Consider the following 21,885-nt stretch of genomic DNA (forward strand, 5'->3'; position numbering starts at 1 on the left):
ATGCTGTATTCACTTCATTTCTCCCAGAATTCCTCTCACTGGATTTGGTTTTAATGACATTCTTGATATTTGGATAACAAAAATGTATAAGACCCATTACTGTTTTAACTGATACTTTGAAAAGCAAATTTTTTTCTTAATGTGCAGAACATTTCTTTAAAATACAAGACGACCTATATTTATTATACAATACTGACATATATGTTTTTGTTTCTATCTCATATTGAGAATTATGTAAATGATAGTCTCTTTCCAGTTTGGGCTGACATTAACTTCAGAAACAAATTAGAATTTCAACTCTAGAAAATATTTAAGGTTTCACAATAGAAAATATTTATATTACTTTTCCCTGACCTTGATCTAATTGTTTTTCTTTGTGATGCTGGGGATAAAACTTAGGGCCTCAGGTATGCCTGGCAAGTAAGTACTGTACCACTGATCTACATTCCAAACTCTTAATCAATTTTTTAAAGAACATTTTCTGGGTCACAAAATTGAATATGAAAATAAATAATGAATAAAGGAATTTATAAATGAATGAGAGTTTTCTCTCCTGAAGTCTCCACTGTCTTTCCTCTCTGTGTGCTGCTCCTTTCTCGAGGAATTCCTATTTCCTTCACCTTTTTCTGTCTAAATCTCATTCAGTATTCATTCTACATCAGATTCCATGTCTCACCTGAAGTTGGTAGTGATTCTCTAAAGGGGATAAAATATGTCTTTTGAGATTTGATCATAAATTTCTACTGCCTAAGACCATTTATTGTTTTCTTCTAAAATCTGTTATCTCTAATTTAACCTTAAGTTTCCTGATGCATCATTTATGTTACCTCTTTGTGTTTTTTTTTTTTTTTTAAGTTGTTAGTGGAATAACATGGTGTTCCATGGTAAGGGAATCTATCTGGTTAAATAAGCTTGAAAAATACTCCAAAATACTCCATCCTGAATCCAAATGCCATAGGTTTAAGAGTTTGTACACTTCGCTTTTTTGTTAAAAAAGAAAAGTTGAAAATCCCACTAAGATGACAATACCTAATCATCCTCAAATGGAAGTCACCAATACATGAACAAAATGACTTGTCCAATTTTTACCAAACTACAGAGGATGCAATCAAATTATATGATAAACTGGAACAGAGAAAGGTTAGCCCCTAACGAGAGCTGTGATAGAACCCTAAGTTGTTCTTTCCCTGAGTGTCTCACAAACTCTCCAAGCCAAGGGTATTTGAACAAATAAAGGGATGAGAACCAATTTCTGGAAAGTGATGGGACCAGTAAACGTGAAGCTACATGTGGTGCAATACATTTAGGTGTTTTTCCAACATCTTCATTCTTAAGGACACGGAGCAGAGAGACTTTGGTACAAAATGGACTAAAAGGAAGGAAGAAAGGGAGAAAGAAAAGGAGGGAAGGAAGGAAGAGGATGTAATTAGATTTTAACAAACACTTGTGTTAGGATAAGTAAACACCAGACATTTTAAAACAATAAAAAGGGAAATAATAGAACTAATGTAGCATGCCAAGAAAATTCACAAACATGAGGTGGAGCAAATAAGGAAATATGATAATGAAGATATGAAGTTCCCTTTATTTTGAAGTGTGGCTTGGCATTTGTTGATGTCTCTTACCTTCAGCTATTCTGACTTTTCCAGATTTATAGTACTTAAGTACTATAGTACTTAAAATTAAAGAAAAAAACTTGCAGGAAACATGATTATTAATATATGAGCAAATAAAAAAACATTTTTAAAAATTAAAATTAATGAAACAAGGACCTTTAAAAGAGCCACTAGACACACCTAGTATGTAATAAGATTATAGTTGTAAAAGTAGAAAAAATAAAGCAATAAATAATTTCAACATTTAATTGTCATTTAAGGATTTAACATTTTGTACTAAATTCAAACATCTATAGGAAGAAAATAATGTGAAATACTTAAAAACAAATCTTAATGAATTTCCATATGATCCCTATTTTCCATGAGTCTCTGTTAATTTGATAGTGTTCATATTTCCTTATAACTGAAAAAAAATGTCAAATTTCCTCTTATGGTTGTTTTTCTACAGTAATTATACAAACAAATTAAAATTATTTTAAACTAATTTGTAGCTGCAAATGTAATTGTAATTTAGCTTCTTTCCAAAGAAATGAGCATGAAACTCTTAACTGGATCCAAAATGCTTTATAACTCAATTAATTATATGATTCTTAAGCTTCAAAGTCATCTTCTAGATCAATGACTTCTTCTTCCAAATTGTTGATTAACATAGTCCATATTCATTACTGACAAATTAGTCACTCAATTTGATATTTCAAGTTTGCAATGACTTGAAGTCATGATTATTTTTAATAGAAACAAAATAATAGCAACATATTTCCAAATGTTATATTTAAATTTATCATTAGCAAGTTTCAACCAACCTAGGAAACTAAAATTTCTCATGATTAGGGATTTTTTTGTGTCATGTACAGTTTTGTAAAAATCTCTATACTAGATTTAACATTATACAATGCTACCTGTATTGAAACCCTGCTACTCTGCCAATATGGATGATTTTTACATTTTTATGTATGTTAAGAATAATATATTAGAAAAATTTCTACTATTTGTCATACTTTTCAATCTTCTACGAAATAGGAAAAAAACTCAAAACAAGTTTCTTTGGAGCATCAATTTAGGTCAATGTATAAAATATAAGTCTACCAAATCATATATCATTCCAGAAATTGCTATGCATTTTACATTAATTTTCTATATTTTATGTATTAATAGCCCACTGATTTCACTGTTTGTGGTCTTTTTCAAAGATTCTTGGCAACTCAGTGATGTTGATGAATGTAATGCAATAATTTGCTGAAACACCTGCTGTTTCCTTTTTGGGTTGGCCATAAACCTATGTTACCATTAACACAAGTCAGTGCTTTATCTGTTAGAGAAGCAGTGTAAGCAATGTCTTTGGAAGAGGGAATACTTGTCCCTGTGAACTATTGTATTTGTTTCTTTGTTTGTCTGTTTATTTTTGGTACCAGGGATTGAACCCAGGGACCCTTAACCACTGAGACACATCCTTAGCTCTTTTTATTTTGAGCAGGGTCTTGCTAAGTTGCTCAGGCTCTTAATAAGTTGATGAGACTACCTTTGAACTTGCAATCCTCTTTCCTCAGCCTCCCCAGTAGATGGGCGTATAGGTGTATGCCACCATGCCTGAATCCCCTGTGAACTAATTTTAAAGTTTTTGAAGATTGATAAACTCTGTGCATTACAGTCTGTTTTCTAAAAGACATTTCCTCTGTGATTTTTTTCATTTCTTTTGAAGTTTATATATGGCATCTGCAGTTTTTATATATCTAATTTTCTTTTACTTTCTCACTAATTCATCTAAAAATGATCTTTGCTCAATGAAAAGGAATAAATTATTTCATTTGAATCTCCTTTCATCCTAATCCAAATAACTTTACACATATTTGATAAGATTACTTATTCTCCAATATTGTTTAAAGTTATTTTGCATTATTTGTTTGTCTTAGGAAAAAAATATTGTGATTATTTTGGATTTAAAAGCTTTTAAACATTCCAATGTTAGACCATACAAAACTTTTCAAACATCTTTTAAAGTCACAATGATGTAGTTACTGTTTCTTTTTAAAATTTGAATTAAATGGATGTCCACCCAACTCCTACAATGATATACTTCTATTAATTGTGGTTGTATAAGAATGTCGAGGTAGACTCTACTTAAAATTTTTAAAAATCAATTACACTATTGGGTTGAATTTTTGCTGAGGTGGGGATTGAATGCAGGGGTGCTAAAACTCTGAGCCACATCTCCAGCCCTTTTTTATATTTTTCTTAAAGACAGTTTCTCGCTGAGATGCTTAGGGCCTCCCTAAATTGCTGAGGCTGACCTTGAACTCCTGGTCCTCCTACCTTAGTCTCCTGAGTCACTGGAATTACAGGCGAGTGCCACTGTGCCCAATAGCCCAGCTACTATTGGGTTTTATCTTTTCACATAAAATATCCAGATCAAGTAATCATAATATCATTAAGTGATATGAAAGTGCCATGATTTTCCAAAATGATAAATCACTTTTTATTAAGTTACAAACAAAATAAAATACAATCTCCACATAATTTACCTAAGAGTTAAGTTAGATAGATATATGTGAAGCTGTGTAAAAGTGATTGCATATTTATGTATAAAGTGGCGGGTGATTCTAGACTCTTTAAAGTGGACACCTACTCCAGACATCCTCTGTCAAATAACCTGCTTATCTCCTATAAACTCTGGTAATATTTTATTTTTGTCACGCTAGTCATTATCCATTTCTCTTCTCCTTCCACACACCTTTAAATATATTTGCACACAGAGTTCACGCCCATGTACACAAGTAATCTGGAGGTACAGTCCTGGGGAAAGAAAACTTTGTCTGCTTCCCTCTCTGCTCCATTCCCATGCAGTATATGAACACGAAAGTATGTGTTAAACAAATAGCTCTTGTTTTTGTCCTTTTATTTGAACTAAATTACTATCCCTCTGAGTAAATTCTATGTAATAGCTTAAGAATCAAAGTAAATTATGACAAGATTAAAACAATTCAAGGACATTGCAGTTTGATTGACAGCAGCTATGTCTTACATGTTACCTTAACACTTACCAGGAAGGAGTTTTTAGATCAAACATTAAATATTTTTGCAATTTAAATTTTTAAACAAAAGCCCAGTGACACTAGTAATTGTGTAATATGTTACCCACTTACAAACTTCAAAATATTGACAATTTTAATTCTCTCATGTAAGAAACAACAAGTTAAGAAGTATAGCATCCAGAATGAGCCAAGGTACCCATTAGCACAAAGACTGGATTATGGTTTGCCTAAGGAATACCAGAATCACGCATGTTTGCATAGTTAGATTAATAGCACACTTGTACAAGGTTTGTGCTGTAATTGGGACTTAAGTAACATTTGTAGAGTGTTATCTGTGGGAGACTGAAGAGACCCAAAGAGAATGTATGTCATTATGCAAAATTACTAATTAAGTACAAGTAATTTAGCAGATAATTTACATGTTCATTTTATAATAGAAATTATTTAGTTTTAGGGTCTTCTTTGTATTTCTAAAGTAATCTTGACCCAAGGGATCACATACTGTTAAGAAGAAGTATAAATTATAGAATGAAACATATGTTTAGCTGACTCGTAGAGCTTTTGTTATAGTTAATGATTCCTCTAACAGTAATTGCATAAGGGAAAACATTCTCTTTTTAAGTAAATAATGTTCATTACCTCTCAAATCTACTGTCACTTGACAACATTAGTGTGGAAATTTTTCTACCTTCTTGATTAGCTCTCTGAGGATATTCAGCAGGTTTAAATTAATATTGATCAAACAAAACCATCATATCTATCAAAGTGTTCCTATCAATGTAGATACACAGAAAAAAAATCTCACAATAAACTGTCTAAAGAGAAAAAAATTGCACTCCTTAAATATACTTCAAGTTACTGTAGATGTATGGTAAAACACCATTCTAAGGAACCTACATTGTAATAGAGTATTTATTTGTGGCAATTGATAAGTAACAGCACTTTCTAAAACTCTAGAGTATTTCACTATTAAAGTTGTGTATTTGTATAGTCTAATGGTGATCATACTTTATTAATAATTTTTATCCAAATACTGCTACTATAGAGAGGAAAAAAAACAACCTTTTTTTTTTTTTTTGCAAACTGATGGTTTCTAAACTTCCAATCATTTGAAAAGTCCAGGAGAGCAGGGATTTTTCTTATCCACATGATTTAGTTCAACAACCTAAAACAGCATTCAGGGTCTCTTAATTCAGATGGCAATTCCCTCAACTACTCTCTGTTCCAACTTTAAATGTATTGTTGGTTTGAAATAACCTTTTAAAAATTTGTTGCTTATATTATTTTTCTAATTTTTAATGATGCATTTATTTAACGCTATTAAATTTCCTTATAATTAGTTTAATCATATCTCATAGATTCCGATAAGTCCAACCTTAATTTTGAGAAAAGCTTTCAGTTTTGTTTGTATTTTCATTTTCCTCTAAGAGCTGTTTAACACTGTTTTATGTCCAAGAGGATGAACATTTTTTTTCAATTTTGCTATAATTTCTAGTTTTATTAAAAGGGGTTTAGAGGATGTTGTTTTTGTTATTTATATTTTCTAGAATGTCTTAAGATTTCCTTTGTGCCATGAATGAACATTTTGGTTGTACTAAAGAAAAAAAGTGTGGTATCATTATCAGGGTTAAGATTTCAATATAAAAAGTCTAAATTATTAATGGCAAGTGTTCAGTATTTTAAGATTTTTATGAAATTTTTGTCATTTTGATTTACCTTGGATTAAAATATGTGTATTAAATTTCACTTTTATTAATTTCTTTGTATAGTTCTTCTTGCAGCTGTTGTTGTCTAATGAAAGTCACTGCTGTTTTTTGCATAAAAATTAATGACAGTTGAAGCATCCCAGAGAAATGTTGTTTACAACTTAATAAGTTCTTCATTTCATGCTTTATTTGCACTACAATTCATCTTTCTAGATATCAAGATTTTAACCCCTAATTTCCATTGCATTTGAGCAGGACATTAGTGGATCCTTTTATTTTTTTCATCTTTGAAGATGGTGGTGTTGTTTTAAGGGTTCTTACTTGACTATGGTAGATATGGGATCTTTATTTTTAGCCAAAGAAAATATTTTCTTTTGCTTGATGGCTTAAATACATTTAATTATCCTACAAATAATGTATTGGTCAAGTATTTTACACTTTTTATATTTTATTCACACATAGTCATATCATTATATAGGTATTTGTTCTTTTCCAACAGACATTTTGGTATTTATAAAGGTTTGCAGTTTTAGGATAGTGGTTACCATTGTATTCTTGCTATTTAGAATAGACCTGTCACTTATGGATTGAGGACTATTTCCCTCTATGAATGTTGTTGAATTTTACTAGCAAATATTTCTTTCTCTTCCTTTTTCTCTCTCCCTTCAAATCTGATTTGAAGTAATATCTTACTCCCAGTTAATATTTTGATGAGTAAGTTAGTGGACTGGTTCTATTGCATACTATTTTCCAAATTTCCAAGCCATTTTTGATCATGTGGCTTTATGTAAAATACGTTTTTAACTTAAAAACATTTTGTCTTCTGTATGTCTATCTTCCTATTTTAAATATATATGCATATAAATATGCACATATATATGCATATATATTCAATGTTTATTACCAGATTTTAAGCTAATATAGTTGATTGTTTTCATTTTCTTGTAGAAACATTATTCTCTGAGTTCATTCAAGTCTGAGTTCTTCAAGTCTGCCTTTATGCAGGTATAATAATTTATAATGACTACATGATAACTTACATGATAATTATTTGTGGAATAATAATGAATACATAATAATACATTATTTATTATCTAATAACATATTATGTCATGGAAGTAAAGTCCTTTGGTCATGCCAAATTTCCTGAGAAACTTAAATGTATTATTACGTGGTTTTCTGGCACTAAACACTACTGAAGAAAAGGCTGATATCAATCTGATTTTATTTCCTTTGAAGATAATTTACACTTCTTCTCTGGATGCTGAAAGGTTGCCTCTCCTTCAACTTTACTAGAATATATCCAGGCACTAGGTGACTTCTACTACAGGTTGATTGTACCAGGTACCAGAATATGAAAAATCTACCTTTGAATGTCTATATACATGACAGTTTGGCTTTTTTCCCTTTTGCCATTGTCTTCGTATTTCATTATATTATCAAATTTTTCCTTTAGAGTTCACTAATTTTTAGGATGATTAGAGTCTTTTCATATCATCTCATCCCATCTTGTTTATATTTTCTAAAGGTATTGGTAGTGGTTTTCATAGTTCCTAAAATCTTCTGATTTTCATAGAGTAGTATATGTTCACGTCCTTTGGGCTTTCATGACAAGAGTGTCATCTTGCTTTCTAGTGTTAGGGCTGAAATGTCTCTTCCCAGATTCATGCGTTCAAGTTCTAATCCCCAGTACAGAAAGAGACAGTACTCATGAATCGGGTCTTTAATGCTAAGCAAGGTCATTAGGATGAGTTTTATCTCATATGGCTGGTATCCGCATAGGAAGAGGAAGTTCGGACACATTGAGAGACATTGGAGGTGTGCATGCACAGAGGGAGGACTGTGTAGTGACACAGAAAGAAGATGGCCTTCTCTCAGGCAGACGGAGTCCTCAAAAGAAAAACAACGTTGTGACAACTGGATCCTGAACTTGAAGCCTCCACAACTGTGAGAAAACAAATATTTGCTCTTTAAGACACCCATTCTGTTTTTCACTATGTTATGACATCCTAGAGAACAAATATTATTATTACTCAGGTTTTTTTTCTTCTGGGAAAGAAATCGTGTGGGACTAATGTTAATTTATTCATTACTCATAGGAAATGGGTTTTCCTTTTCTATTTCTATGGGAGCTAGATTGGAATAGTTTTCCCATTTTGATGGTTCTAGCATTTCCTGCCATATCATCATAGGAAAATATTTTCTAACATCCACCTCCAAAGCACCTTCCCTCATTTTTGTGATTGCTCTTCTTCTGCTACCCTGGTGCCCCTACCTTGCTCAGTTCACTTTCTAGTCACAAGAGTTTCTCCTCCATGTGCAGTTCTGCCACAAAGGATGTTTTTTGTTGTTATTTTGGTGCTGGGGGTTTGAACTCTGTGTGACAAGCATGTCCTGTACCGCCAAGCTATACCCCAATCTGGGAGTTTATTGAGTTTCAAGAGATATAGGCCCCAGACTAAACCATCTGGCTTTCAGTAGTACCCATACTCAGCTATCACTTGGAACTGGAGCTGACCACCACCACCTCTCCATCAAGCACACACCTTAAAGATCCCCATTGCTTTTCTTTTGGGATCTGATGAATTCCAGAAAACAAATGTTTTCACTTCCTACTTCAAGGTTGTCAGAATTCCCTTTATGGTTTTTCTCACTTGCTCCTGCACAGACGTGATACTACATGTCACTAATGGGCAATAATTAGTTTTCATTGGATATTAAGGAAACTATGAAATAATTCTGCCACCACCATCCTGCTACCAGTGTCTCCATCCAGCTATTTCAATTGACATTCACACCAATGGATGTGTGATTCCATTGGAGATGGATAATAAGTTAGTGCACCCCATCAATCATTTGTAAGATTATGTTTAAGATTATTATTTATTTTGCTGATTCTTTCAAAATACATCTTTCTCCTCCATTTCCATCTTCTGCATAATTCGAACTTTCTATGCTTTCAACCCCATGCATGGGCAACATAATGGTGGCATTTTCAAGCATGTGTCCTTGTCAGCTCCATTGTTTATCACTTGAGCAGTTCTGGCTTATACATTGCTCATTCACTTTTCTATGTGGCTGGACATTTGTTTTGGAGACTTGTAACTCAGATCTAGTTCCCCGTATTTGCAATTATTCCCTATGGGTTACCATAGTTAGTATAGCCTAACATCTTGAGTTACTCTCATGGATTGGGTTCACTTGTAGTGTTTCAGAATGATTTGAAAAAGTGCTGGTCTCATAATCTATAAAGTCTATGGCGTTTCATTTTTATTTAATTCTACAGTGTTTTGTTCATTCTACAACCTATGTGTTCCAAAACTCTAACAACATACATTATATTAAACTGTATCAGAAAAATAGATCATTAATAGTGGGAGCAACAACAACAACAAAAAAATGTTGAATCTAGCCTGCATATAGAGTCTGCAAGTACAGAAGCATAGCAATGTGTGAATCTTGCCTGAACACCTCTCCTCTCCACAATGTCCCTGGGAAAGACAGTGAGAAACATTATTTTAAAGGAACGGAAATACTTATCTGTTATTAGCACAAATGTCAGATGACATAAATTTTAGAGGCATGATACAGACGTAAAAACTGTCCCTTAGTTCTTCAAACCTAAGAAAGTCCTTCTTTCATTATCAGAGCTGAACTTCTGGGGTCTCATGATCACTTGTACAGTGAAAGGGAATTGAAAAGAGCTAGAACTTCCTGGGCTATGTATCAGATTCCCAGCCCATACACATGTAGTGAGGAGTAGCAAAGAGCAGATAATTATGTGTAATAAGTTTATTAACTGGTTAATGAGTACTGACTAACCGGCCTTCTATTGAGCAACTGAAGTGTGTAATGTTGCATTCCTTGGCAGGGGTGGGTAGGATCTGAAAGTCTTCTTTGGCTCCTTTAGTAAGGGTTATGCACGCAAAATGAGTGAATATAGAACTTTCTGCATAAAAATAGCATTTAAGCTTGGACCTGAAGGAAAAGCAAGGGTCAGATTAAAATTAGAGTATTCTAGGCACAGAAGTTGTTAAAACAGCTCACTCGTAGATCTTGGTGATATGAATGTGTGGATGGGTACTCTACATTAATCCATGCTTTTCCTGGCATTTATACCTCATATTTCCTTGGAACACAAAAAAACCTCCATCCCTCTCAGCCAAGGCTATTTTTGCTCAATATTGGAACATGTTACCTAATCCAAGAGAGTCAGTAAATTTAATTACCTTGGCGATAGTGACTGGTTAAGGAAAAAAAAAAAATGTCACTCAAAGAGAGGTAATGAAAATTACCCCAGAAATCAAGAAAACTGTTTCTTGCCACCTATACCCAGAATATTTAGTTCCTAACAAGCAATACATGTTTTGATCTTTCTGTTTGTTTCACAAACTAGTTGGAAAAATATTCCCCCTTGCAACCCACACAATACCATCTGCTAAAAGGTTAAGAGCACTGAGGGCAGCAGGTATTTTCTTGACATTTTAAAGAAGCTGAGACTAGATCAGTTTATTCCTAGTATGCCGACCAAGGGAAAGAGTAGCATGAGAGGAAAAAGATTGTTAAAAGATACTAGGACCAGACAACATAAGACTTGTCTTAGGCCCTGGGTAACGAGTCTTCACCTGACTTTAAGTGTAACAGAAAGATTTTTAAGCAGGAGAATGACTTGATCAAATTCTGTTTACCAATATAATTTAAGTTAAAAACCACAAAATTAGTAAAACGATGACTGTACAATTGCAGTGCTCATGACTTTTGCCTACTGTAATCTCTGCAATGTAAATATCACTACGCAGCACTATAAATGGAATATTCGTGAAGAGAGTGGTGAATAACAGTAGATTATAATTTCCATGCCTCTCGTAGTGAGTGAAATAAACAGATGAATGAAAGCAGTGTAATTATAATTCTAGGATTTGGCTGGTCCTCAGATTGAGACATTTGTTCAACAAAGATTTGCTGGAATTACTAATATAAACACTTACTTTGACTTCAGGGAATTCACATCGGCAATATGTCAATATCTGTGGTGCGTTGGCATGCCACTGGCCTGTGTACAAAGATGAAATGCAACTAAAATCAAAACTGTAATGCATTACAGGCTGTCAGATACGGCTTCCCAAAATAAGGAAATCCCACTGGGAATGCCGATTTAAAAAACTAAAACAACAAAAAGTGAATCATGGCCAATGTTCACTACTTAGGAAAAAAAAGTCAATAATAATCTCCACCAGTTTGGTGACATTACCTTCGGAATTCAAATGTGCTGTCAGTGCTTGGTGGAACTTTACAATGGGAACCTCTACGATATCTAGGTGGAGTTACATAACCTAAGTTAACAAAGTCTGATGTAATGCTATTGTCCACACTGCCAATATCTCTTAGGAGCTAAGCATTTTCTCTTGTATAGTAATGAATTACAAGAATTGAATACTTTTTTTTTATCCTGTTTGATGGATTAATCTCATTTCCTTGAGAGAATTAAGTTAAGGAGCACGCTAACCTCTAAGATAATATGTGACCATAAAATATATACTCTAAGGAAATTTGCACAGTAATTTGACCTTAATAAATTCAAATTCAAGTGCATTTGTAACTCGGAATTTATTATGGTTGTGTTTATAGAATTTTACACAGTGGTGCTACTTTGTAGGTATATAAGAATTAGTTTTCTCAAGAAATATTCATCGCACTACTAAAAGAAACTGTTCTTTTATTCTTTACACAGAATTTTATAATAGATTTTGGTGTATATACTACGTGGAGTTCCTTCTCTGAGTAGTAAAATTCTAAGACATTACTATGTTAGATTAGACCACACTGAATTAAAACTTGAGAAACCAATAACTTATTAAATATGGGTTTATACTAAAACATTCCTGACCATTTACAACCTGTTGATATTGTTTCTGGTAGAATCTATAAAGGAGACTAAATTGAATTTGAACTTTTCAGTTATAATTTTTATTAGGCTCCTAATTTAGACCTAACAGAGTATGAGATCATGTAACATGACTCCTATTACCAAACAAAGACAAATTTAATTTTAACATAATATTGACATATATTTGCATAATTTATTCTCTAGGATTGTGCGGAATGAGACTGAGGAAAATCACAAGCTTGATTCAGTGTTGAGAATAGAAGAATGAAAATTAATTTGAGGACTGATTTGTAAGCAAGGCTTAAAAAGATCAAATAAATACTGAAATTCCAAATTAGATATAAATAATGAAAAATATCCAGGCTTTACTGTATGCAATTCCCTACATACATTTTTCAGTACTATTTCTTCCCTTCATAATTCCACTCCACATATAATCTCTAAAGTTAAGTCCCTTCCCCAATTCTGTTGGCAGAACTTGTTGAACCCATGTACCAATATTGGACAATAAGAACAGAGGTGGCAAGTTTTCAAGGGGTTCCTAGTAAAGACATCACTTTCTGCACATTGCTGTCTGAGTGTGAGGACAGGAATTCCTACAACCATCCTGAAATCTAGCTGAACGTGAAGCCTAGATTCAGAGAGGAAAGAGCCAGGAGACCACAGAAGAGATGCAGAAACCCTGATCAACAGGTCTGGGGCTGAGAGAATTCAGAACATTTTCTTAGGTCAAATTTCCTTTCCTAATTTGAGTTCTATTACTTGAAGCCAAAACTATCCTGAGGGCATATGATATTTTTATTTTTAAAAAATATAAATTTAAAAATTATTTTTCTCTCTTATTACCCATTTTAAAAAATATGACACCATAAGGCATATTTCTAAATATAATGCAAATCAACAAATTCTACATACTCAACATGTCAGGTAAAGTTTACTTTAAGAATTATTATGGCTGAGATATGGCTTGAGTGTGTCCCCAGGGGTTCATGTGTCAAGATTTACCCCCATTTTGAAGTATTAAAAGGATGGCAACTTAGCCTAACTCTGGGACTTAGAAGCAGAGCTTGGGAGTGATTGTATCAGATATAGTCAGGAGGGATTCCTGTGGTTGAATACTAGTGGTGTTATAGGAAGAGGAACCAGAGGGGACACACACATGTGCTCCTGGTCTCTTGCCACGTGTGCACTGTACCACCTTGGGCCCTGCCAAAAACAAGGTCATCCATACTGTAAACCGAAATAAACCATCTTCCTTTACAAGGTAGTCTGACTCATGTATTTCATTTTGGACTGAAAAATAAACAGATACAATAATCAAATTCATAAGTGTCTTTAAAACACTCAATTATTTCCTAGTGAAAACTTGGTTCAAAGTAGTATTTCCTTATATGTTAAAAAAATGCTAGTTCACATAGGTATTGTTCTTTTAAAACATAAAATATGAAGATATTCTTGAAAAAGTAGTTGTCAGTTTGGTCTTAAGAGTAATAAACCTTTAGAAAATTAGAAGTATTAATGAAATTGGTATAAATCATTTTCAGACATGTCTTCATCTTTGAAATGTTAAATTTTATTTAATATATTCTCCATGGATGTAAAAAAAATATTAAGAACATTAAAATGTCAATATTATATATTGCTACAAAAACTGTATACATAACCAAAAATTTCCACTTAAAAAGTAAAAAAATAAAACATTAAAAGGCACATATATAATAATTCATGCTAATAGGCATCTACACAACAGAGTTGGCAATGTATAGAAAGAGGCAAGAGTGGACACAGTGGCTCAAAACACAGCTATGTAAGTTACCTTTACTGCAATCGTCACAAATATGGAGGATCTATTTAGTCATCAAGGCACTTGGGAACAAAAGATTTAATTTTCTTTAAGAAGGAATTCTACTGTGGACTAGTATGACTTGGACACACACATACACAAAAATAGAATTAACAAAATTTAAATACATTAGTGAAGGAAATCCACAGTCATATATTTTGGTAAGGTGACAGTAATTTTATGGTAAAGCCTGGAAATAAGCAAATTCTACTAAGATGGTAGATGATGGTGTCATTAAGCTGTAGCTACAATTTATCTAGACATCTGATATGTCCTACCAATTCCTTGTGCACAGAAAACAGGAGTATTAGGTTTCTTGGTACCTTGCATCAAACGTCATTCAACTATTTGAACATTTTTATAATTAGATTATCCAGAAAGGGATGTCAAGGCCTGACACACCCACTGCACTGCCCTGTGCTGTTGCCTGGTAGCCTTCCTTAAGAATGCTTCACTTCTGAGGTAAAAACCCTTTCAACACCGTCATACTGAGAGCCAATCAATAAGTTTCATATGAGTTAAACATGAATTCTTACACTAGATAATATTTACTAAAACACATGCCATGAAATTCAGAATAATCAGACACATCCAAAAATTTTGTTAGACTTTTTATACAAGATAATCTAGAGACAAAAGGTCTTATAAGAAAGTACTGAGATATGAAACTGTGGTGAAAATAATAGAAGACAATATATATAAACTATGTGTATATATAAGTATATATATGTGTGTTCATGTATATGTATATTTGTATATATATTTCAGATGTTCAAAACATTTTGAAGCATGATGTCATAGGCATCTAAAAATTGAACGTTTTGAGGTTAAAATTTAAATTTGGAACTATCAAAACTATAAACAAAGTGAGCACGTTTGGGCGGGATTTAAAATGAATTAAAATGGAAATTTCACAAATCCATATAAATAAAAAATACCCCAATAAGAAAATAGTTTAGCATTATGAAATAGTTAATGAGTATGAAAATACAAATGGACAATAAGTATAAGAAATGCTATTTAACTTTTGTGATAAAATGTAATGAAAATGATATAAAGCAATATCGAAGTACTCTGTTTTACATATCATGCTGAATTGGCCACAGAATCCCTTGTTCCTTGGAGTACATGAAATGGGTACTCCATTACATTAATAATTTAATATAAGTGGCACAATTTTCCTGGACACTATTTGTGTAATATTTAACAAAATTATTTTGTTCCTCTTTTAATCCTTAATTCTAAATCTATTCATTTTCCTAAGAAAATAATTAGATATATCTGCATAATGAGTTTGCAAGGATGTTCATCTCCAAGTTGTTTATGACAGAAGGAGAAAGAAGAAAAGGAGGACATAATCTAGCAGCATACATTTATCAACATGAAATTAGTTGCAGTATGAAATAGTCATTGAACAAAACATAAAAGTCATTATAATTATAATCATTCAAAGTATATTGAAATAATTATGGACATGAAAGTTGACCAAGTATATTGAAATGATTATGGACATGAAAGTTGACCATAGCATATTGTCAAATTTAAAAAGTAACTTAAAACAAAATTTGTATAATTTTACATTTCTCAAATTATGTGTACAAAAATAGAAAAAAGTGGGGAGAATATGTGACAAATTTTAATATATCTGATCTGTCAGCATGGCAGTTTACAAATTACTCTCCAATTTTTCCATTGTCCATTATTTTTTCATTGACTAAGAGATTTTTAATTTAGAAAATGTGCAATGAAAGTATATATATGTATATGTCTATGTATTTCTCATTCATTCATAAAGTATTGCCAAAGAAATCTATTTTAATATTACTTCTCTACTAGTTAAATATGAAACAAAATATTTGAATACAAAGTTATAAGAAATAACAGCAAAAAAAAATGAAAACAACAATAAAAACAAAATCATTTTATAGATTATCTTTGGTAAGAGCGATTCAGTATTTTTAAAGAAATTATTTAAATATAAATAAATCCCTCTTGCTGCTTTATCCAAATGGGTTTGAAGCATTTGGAATATGAATAGAAATAAAAAGGCAAATAACTAAATGCCTTTTTAAAAAGTATAAAAAGATGAGTAATTTAGTTGAAAGGAGAGAAAAGATCTTGAGATGAAACTAAAATAAAACTTATTCTAGAAATCAATCCAAGCAATATAACTTCAATTTATCAGGAAATCAATTAGTGAATTTCTGATCAATAGATGTTAAAAGTGAATATTAATGGGTGACATAGTTCTCACAGTTTAATACAAAGAGGCATACATTTATAAAAATAAAGGAACTTACTTTTTGGAACCCTGAGAGAGTATCAGTAACATGGATCATTCTAAAACAGAGATTAAAAACACGGATTTTAAGCATATTTTCTATGTTCTATACATACGACTTTCATGCTACTTGTATATGACCAAAACTTATGATGTGATCCTATAACACATATAATCAGAAAAATGAGAGCTTACACTTCATTTATGTATTAGCTATCAAAATGTATAAATGCATTCTACTGTCATATGCAACTAATTAGAACAAATAAATTTTCTTTTTAAAAAACAAACTTATGGTGTAACATTAAGCTGCATAGGAAATTTAAGAGGAAATTTAAGAGCAGGCCGACTTTGGGTCACCTGAACTGATACAGAACTATAATTTAAGGAATGTATAAAGTTTTACCATGCAAGCAACAATTTAGAAAACTAGAAAGGTCCTGAATTACAGTAAACCAATAGAAGTAACAAAATATCTCATAAAGCCCGTTTGTAGGTAACATTAAAAACTTCCATCATTTTAAACCATTATAAAAACAACCCTGTCAGTAAATAAATTTAAAAGAAATTCAGCTATTTCCTGATATTCAAAACATTAATTAAAAATGAAATTAGATATTTAAATGAATGTGAACTACTAATTTCTAAACTTTTGATTTCTCAAAAAAAATTTGGTAAGAACATTACAAAATTGTTGATAAAAATAAATTACTTTGAAATCCTTATTTTGAGTATATTTTCACAGAAGAAATTAAAGCTAATCATATTATTCAAGGAAGAATAAAAATGCAATAAACTCACACAACTACTTTAGTTGGTTCAAAGAGTATTAAGATATATCTAACCACACTTATTGCTCTGAATACTATATCAAAATTTAAAAAGTCTGCAATTTTAAAATTAATAGGTGTGCCTCTGTAAAATGAACCAAGTTACAAAGATGCGTTTATTTTTTCCCAAAAAGTTTTTTAAAAATTGCTTTTGTGTTTAAAAAAAAAAAAAAATTATCACAAAGTTCATTAACTTAAGCAGCCATCAGTGGGCACTGAAATTTACTGAGGGCAATCCAGGCAGAGATCGCTATGGTTTTGCCACCTGTAATAACTGCTGGCTGGTGAGGTCAGTTGTGCCTCTGGGCCAGGGCAATGTTCAGGGCTTTGGAGCCCAAGATGCGGCCATTCATCTCAGCCATGGCTTTGGTGGCCTCCTCGGAAGAGGAGAAGCAGACCAGGCCAAACCCCTTGCTCTGCCCTTCCTCCTGCATTACCTTAACTCTGCTAATGGATCCAAATGAAGAAAACTCCTTTCGTAATTTCTCATCATCAATGGTGTCATCGAGATTCTTAATGTAGAGTTTTACACCCTGGCGCCCACGGATCCTTTCCTTTTTCATCTGCTCAAACATTTGCTTTAACTCAGCCTGTCGCTCTCCTTTCTTCTGTGCCCTGCCCACAAAAATCGGCTGCCCGTTGATGGCCTTTCCATTCATTTCTTCAACAGCCTTCTTGGCAGCCTCGTGGCTATCAAAGCTCACAAATCCGAAGCCTTTGGATTTCCCGCTGGAATCTGTCATCACCTTCACACTCAGGGTGTTGCCGTACTTGCTGAAAACTTCCTTCAGCCTCTCATCATCCATGTGGTCCCCAAAGTTTTTGATGTAGACATTGGTGAATGCGCTGGAGGCTTTGCTTCTGAGCTCAGCTTCCCGGTCCTTGCGGCTTTTGAATCTACCCACAAACACCCTGCAGTCCTTGAACAGCTTCCCGTTCATCTCCTCGATGGCCCGATCGGCCGCACTCTGGTTCTGGAAGTGCACGAAGCCATAACCCTTGGAGCCTTGATCATCACTCATCACCTTGGAAGAAAGGATCTTTCCAAAAGCTGAAAAATGTTCGTGGAGGGTTTTGTTATCTATGGATTTGTCCAGGTTTTTGATGAACACATTCCCAACTCCAGATTTCCTTAGGTGGGCATCCCGTTGGGACCACATGAGACGGATGGATCTGCCTTTCATCATGTCAAAGTTCATGGTGTCTAGGGCCTTCTGGGCATCCGCCAGCTGCAGGAAGTTCACGTAGGCATAGCCTAGAGAGCGGCGGGTGACCACGTCCCTGCAGATGCGGATGGATAGCACTGGCCCCGCCGCGCTGAACTTCTTGAACAATAGGTCCTCGGTGACATCTGCGTGCAGGTCACCCACATACAAGGATGCCATGCGATACTTGGCTTCTATATCCATCTCTGCACCAGCTCAAGCCTGTTTCCAGGAACTGGGGCAATTCCTGCAAGAGGGAGGCCAGGCCACAGGCAGGACGGGCTCAAGTTTGGTGGCCTCAGGACCACCGGTTCCAGGCCAGGCAATGGGGTTCAGGTAGAGCACCCCAGACCCAGGCAACAGCCTCATCAGAAAGCTCCTCTGCAACCCATTATCCCTCCCAGGACTTGGCAATAGCACGCTGAGATCTCCCAGAAAGGACAGCAGGACAAGACTCCCCATTCCCACCAATTTGCGAGAAACCTTCCAGAGTCGGGCTGGCCCTCCATCTGAGCGATCTCCACAGGAGCCCTGGTCGCTGGTTTCTGAATAAAAATAGGCCTCACTCGGACCGGTTTAGAGTTACGGCCGCTCGGGGAGGGACTCAGCAAGTGGTGTCCCAGGCAGAGCCGTGCAGGGCGGCCTGGTCGCGGTGAGCGAGACCCGCGCCCGCCGGCCCGGGTTCCGCCCAGCGGTCCGGGCCCACGCGGCCGCGCGCTCTCCAGCCCAGCCCCTTCGGACCCCTGCGCGTGGGCGGCGGGGCGCGGGGACCGGGCGCTGGGGCCGCGCTCACCCGCAGCTCCGGCCGCGGCGGGAAACCCGGAACTCGCGCGCCCAACTTCCCGCGCACTGGCTGCCAAGTGGGCTGTTTTTCAATATTTCCCGAGAACGTTTTTCCTCCCCCGCCCCTTGACACACTTCCCACCGCGCTCGGGCGGCGGGGCCAGGAAGCAGGGGGCGGTGACCTGGGTGGAGAAGAGCGGCCCCGGGGAGTGGCCAAGCCCGCCCACCCGTCCGCCGGCAGCGCAGGGCGGCCACCTGCTCGCCTCCAGCCCTGCGAGGGCGACCCGCCACCCGCGGCTTAGTCCCGACCTCCGCAACCTCCGCGCCCGCCGCGCCCGGGTGCCGCGGGTCCCGCGGGTCCCGCGCGCTGCAGCCTCGTCTCCTGCCCGGGACCTCAGACAAAAGCCAGGGCGCGCTTCCTTTCCTAACAGGGCTTCGCAAAAATGCGCCCCACAGAAATCACCTAAGTGCTGTCTCTGAATTGAAGTTTTCCTAAACACTTTCGGAAAGTTTAGGTTTCTCTTTTAGAAACCTTCACGCTGCCCTGTGCTTTCCCATATTTACAATATAGCGCGCATTCCAGGACCTGAGGCCAGGCCCACTGTCTTCTCAGGGATTCTCACAAATGATCTACATGATGATTATTAAATAAATCAACTCCGTGGAGCAGAGTTACTTAGCCCGAGGCTGTTTTATACATTTAGAGATGCGGAGATAGCAGCCCTTCTCAGAGAGTACTGTACCTATTAAATTAATTAATGGATTCGGAAATGTCTAACACAATACCAGGCCTGAAGCAGGTTTCATGTAACATTAGTCTCATTCTTCTACCACTAAACAAAACGATTTAATATCGTTCCCATAAAACCTTAAAATTTTAATCAAAATATAGAAAGTCAAAGTCAGTTATCTGCAAATCTGAACGTGGTGAATCAGTTTGTGTAAGGAAAATTCAGTGCTTTGCAGACTTTAATGGACATACTTTGGGATCTTGTTTAAAAGCAGATTCTGACTCAGTAAGTTAGGATAGACCTGAGATTCTACATTTCTAACAAGTTCCTGAGTGATACAAAATCTCTTGGTCTCTGATTTATGCTCTGAATATCAATAATTTACAACTAAATGAGTCCTGATTTAGTTGAAGAAAAAATACATATTTCTTTCTTAGAGAGTAATGATACTTCAGCAAAAATCATCATTATTAATACACGTAAAAGTAGCAAGATTTTCACTAGAGAACTGTATTAGCTATTTCTTACTTTGATCAAAATACTCAACAGAATAACTTAGAGGATAAAAAGTTTCTTGGCTCACAGTTTCAGAGGTTATTCCATGGGAGACCAACTCCAAAGCTCTGGGCCCAACATGAGACAGAACATCATGGTGAAAAGGTGTGGAGGAGGAGGGCTACTCATTTCTTGGCAGCCTGAAATCAAAGAGCACCAACCACTAAAAGGAATACCTCCAGGCCATGCCTCCAGTGACCCACCTCCTTCAGTCATGCCCCACGAGCCTAGAGTTACCATCCAGTGGGTCCATTTAAACCAGTATGAACTGCTTAGGTTACAGTCCTCACAATCCAATTCTTTCACCTCCAAACATTTCTGCAGTAACACAGGAGCTTATGTGGTACACTTCATATCGAAACTACAATGAGAATCTAAATTTCTGTTAACCTATTCAAAATTTAATATGTGGGAGACCATAATATGCTGTGCCAAAATATGAAGAATTGTTGAGCTGAAGACAATTAAGAAGCAGATGCAGAGACGCTCTGACGTCTCCTAGAAGGAAGACATACATTTACAAACAAAAAAGGTACCCTGACCAACAAAGATTGACCACTAAATGCTTTTGTTTGTGAAATTTATTCTGATGTGAGCTGCTCCCATAGGATCATTTACAGAAATAAATAAGTGAAGTCATCTTTTCTTCCACTACATTCTGTAACCTAAAATTTTGAAAAAGGACAGGAAAAAAAAAATCCTGACGTAGATGGTGAATAATGTTAATGGATATGGGCAATATTCCAGGTCATACTTGAAAAATTAAGACACTGTTTGATACTGTAGAAAGTAATCATGCTCAATATTAGGAAATGTTTTAAAAAAGAAAGGTCCTGAGTGTGTAATTCCTAAGAATTTTGTTTCCAGACTCTTAATTTTAGGAAGTGGGACTAAGACTACATGAATTCATGGTACATCAGTAATGTCCCTGTTTTGGTTTGAATGTGAGGTGTCCCTCAAAAACTCCTGTGTTAATGCATGAATATTCAGAGATGAAATGATTCAGTTATGAGAGTTGTAATTTAATCAGTCCATCCTAGTTTAAATGGAGTGACCGTAGGCAGGTGGGGTGTGACTGGAGGGGGTGAGTCACATAGGGGGAACATGCCCTGGAAGGAGCATCTTCCCTGTGGCCCCACCCCTCATTATATCTGTTTCTGAATACCAGGAGCTGAACAGCTTTCCTCCACCAAACATTCTGCCATGATGCTCCAATTCACCCAGAGCAGTGTAACAACTGACTATGAACTGAACCTCTGAAACTGTGAGCCATGAATATGTTTTTCCTCCTCCAAGTTGTTCTTGGTATTTAGGTCACAGCAACTAAAAGCTGGTGAATACATCACATTTACATGATACGAAAATACTCAGGTAACTTGTGAGTTTTTTGTCTCAATTTTGTTTAATTTTCCATTTTAG

At 35.3% G+C, this 21,885-nt stretch overlaps 1 protein-coding gene across 5 annotated transcripts in view; it reads right to left on the reverse strand.

The window, feature by feature from the left end:
• Pabpc4l (poly(A) binding protein cytoplasmic 4 like) overlaps positions 1-19,281 on the reverse strand; it is a 121,588-nt gene extending 102,307 nt beyond the window's left edge. For 2 of the 5 annotated variants that reach the window (XM_047565673.1, XM_047565672.1), the window contains exons 1-2: positions 17,630-19,281; positions 16,382-16,421 (exon numbers count right to left, since the gene is read on the reverse strand). In XM_047565673.1, the coding sequence (XP_047421629.1) occupies positions 16,404-16,421; positions 17,630-18,601 (990 nt within the window). In that variant the 5' untranslated portion in view covers positions 18,602-19,281 and the 3' untranslated portion in view covers positions 16,382-16,403. Of the gene's footprint in view, positions 1-11,338; positions 11,405-16,381; positions 16,422-17,244 lie in introns of those variants that run through there. The other 3 variants (XM_047565674.1, XM_047565671.1, XM_047565670.1) reach the window with 3 other exon arrangements.
• Between the last annotated feature and the right edge of the window lie 2,604 nt (positions 19,282-21,885).

The sequence above is a fragment of the Sciurus carolinensis genome, chromosome 10 (assembly GCF_902686445.1).
Source record: "Sciurus carolinensis chromosome 10, mSciCar1.2, whole genome shotgun sequence".
NCBI lineage: Eukaryota > Metazoa > Chordata > Mammalia > Rodentia > Sciuridae > Sciurus > Sciurus carolinensis.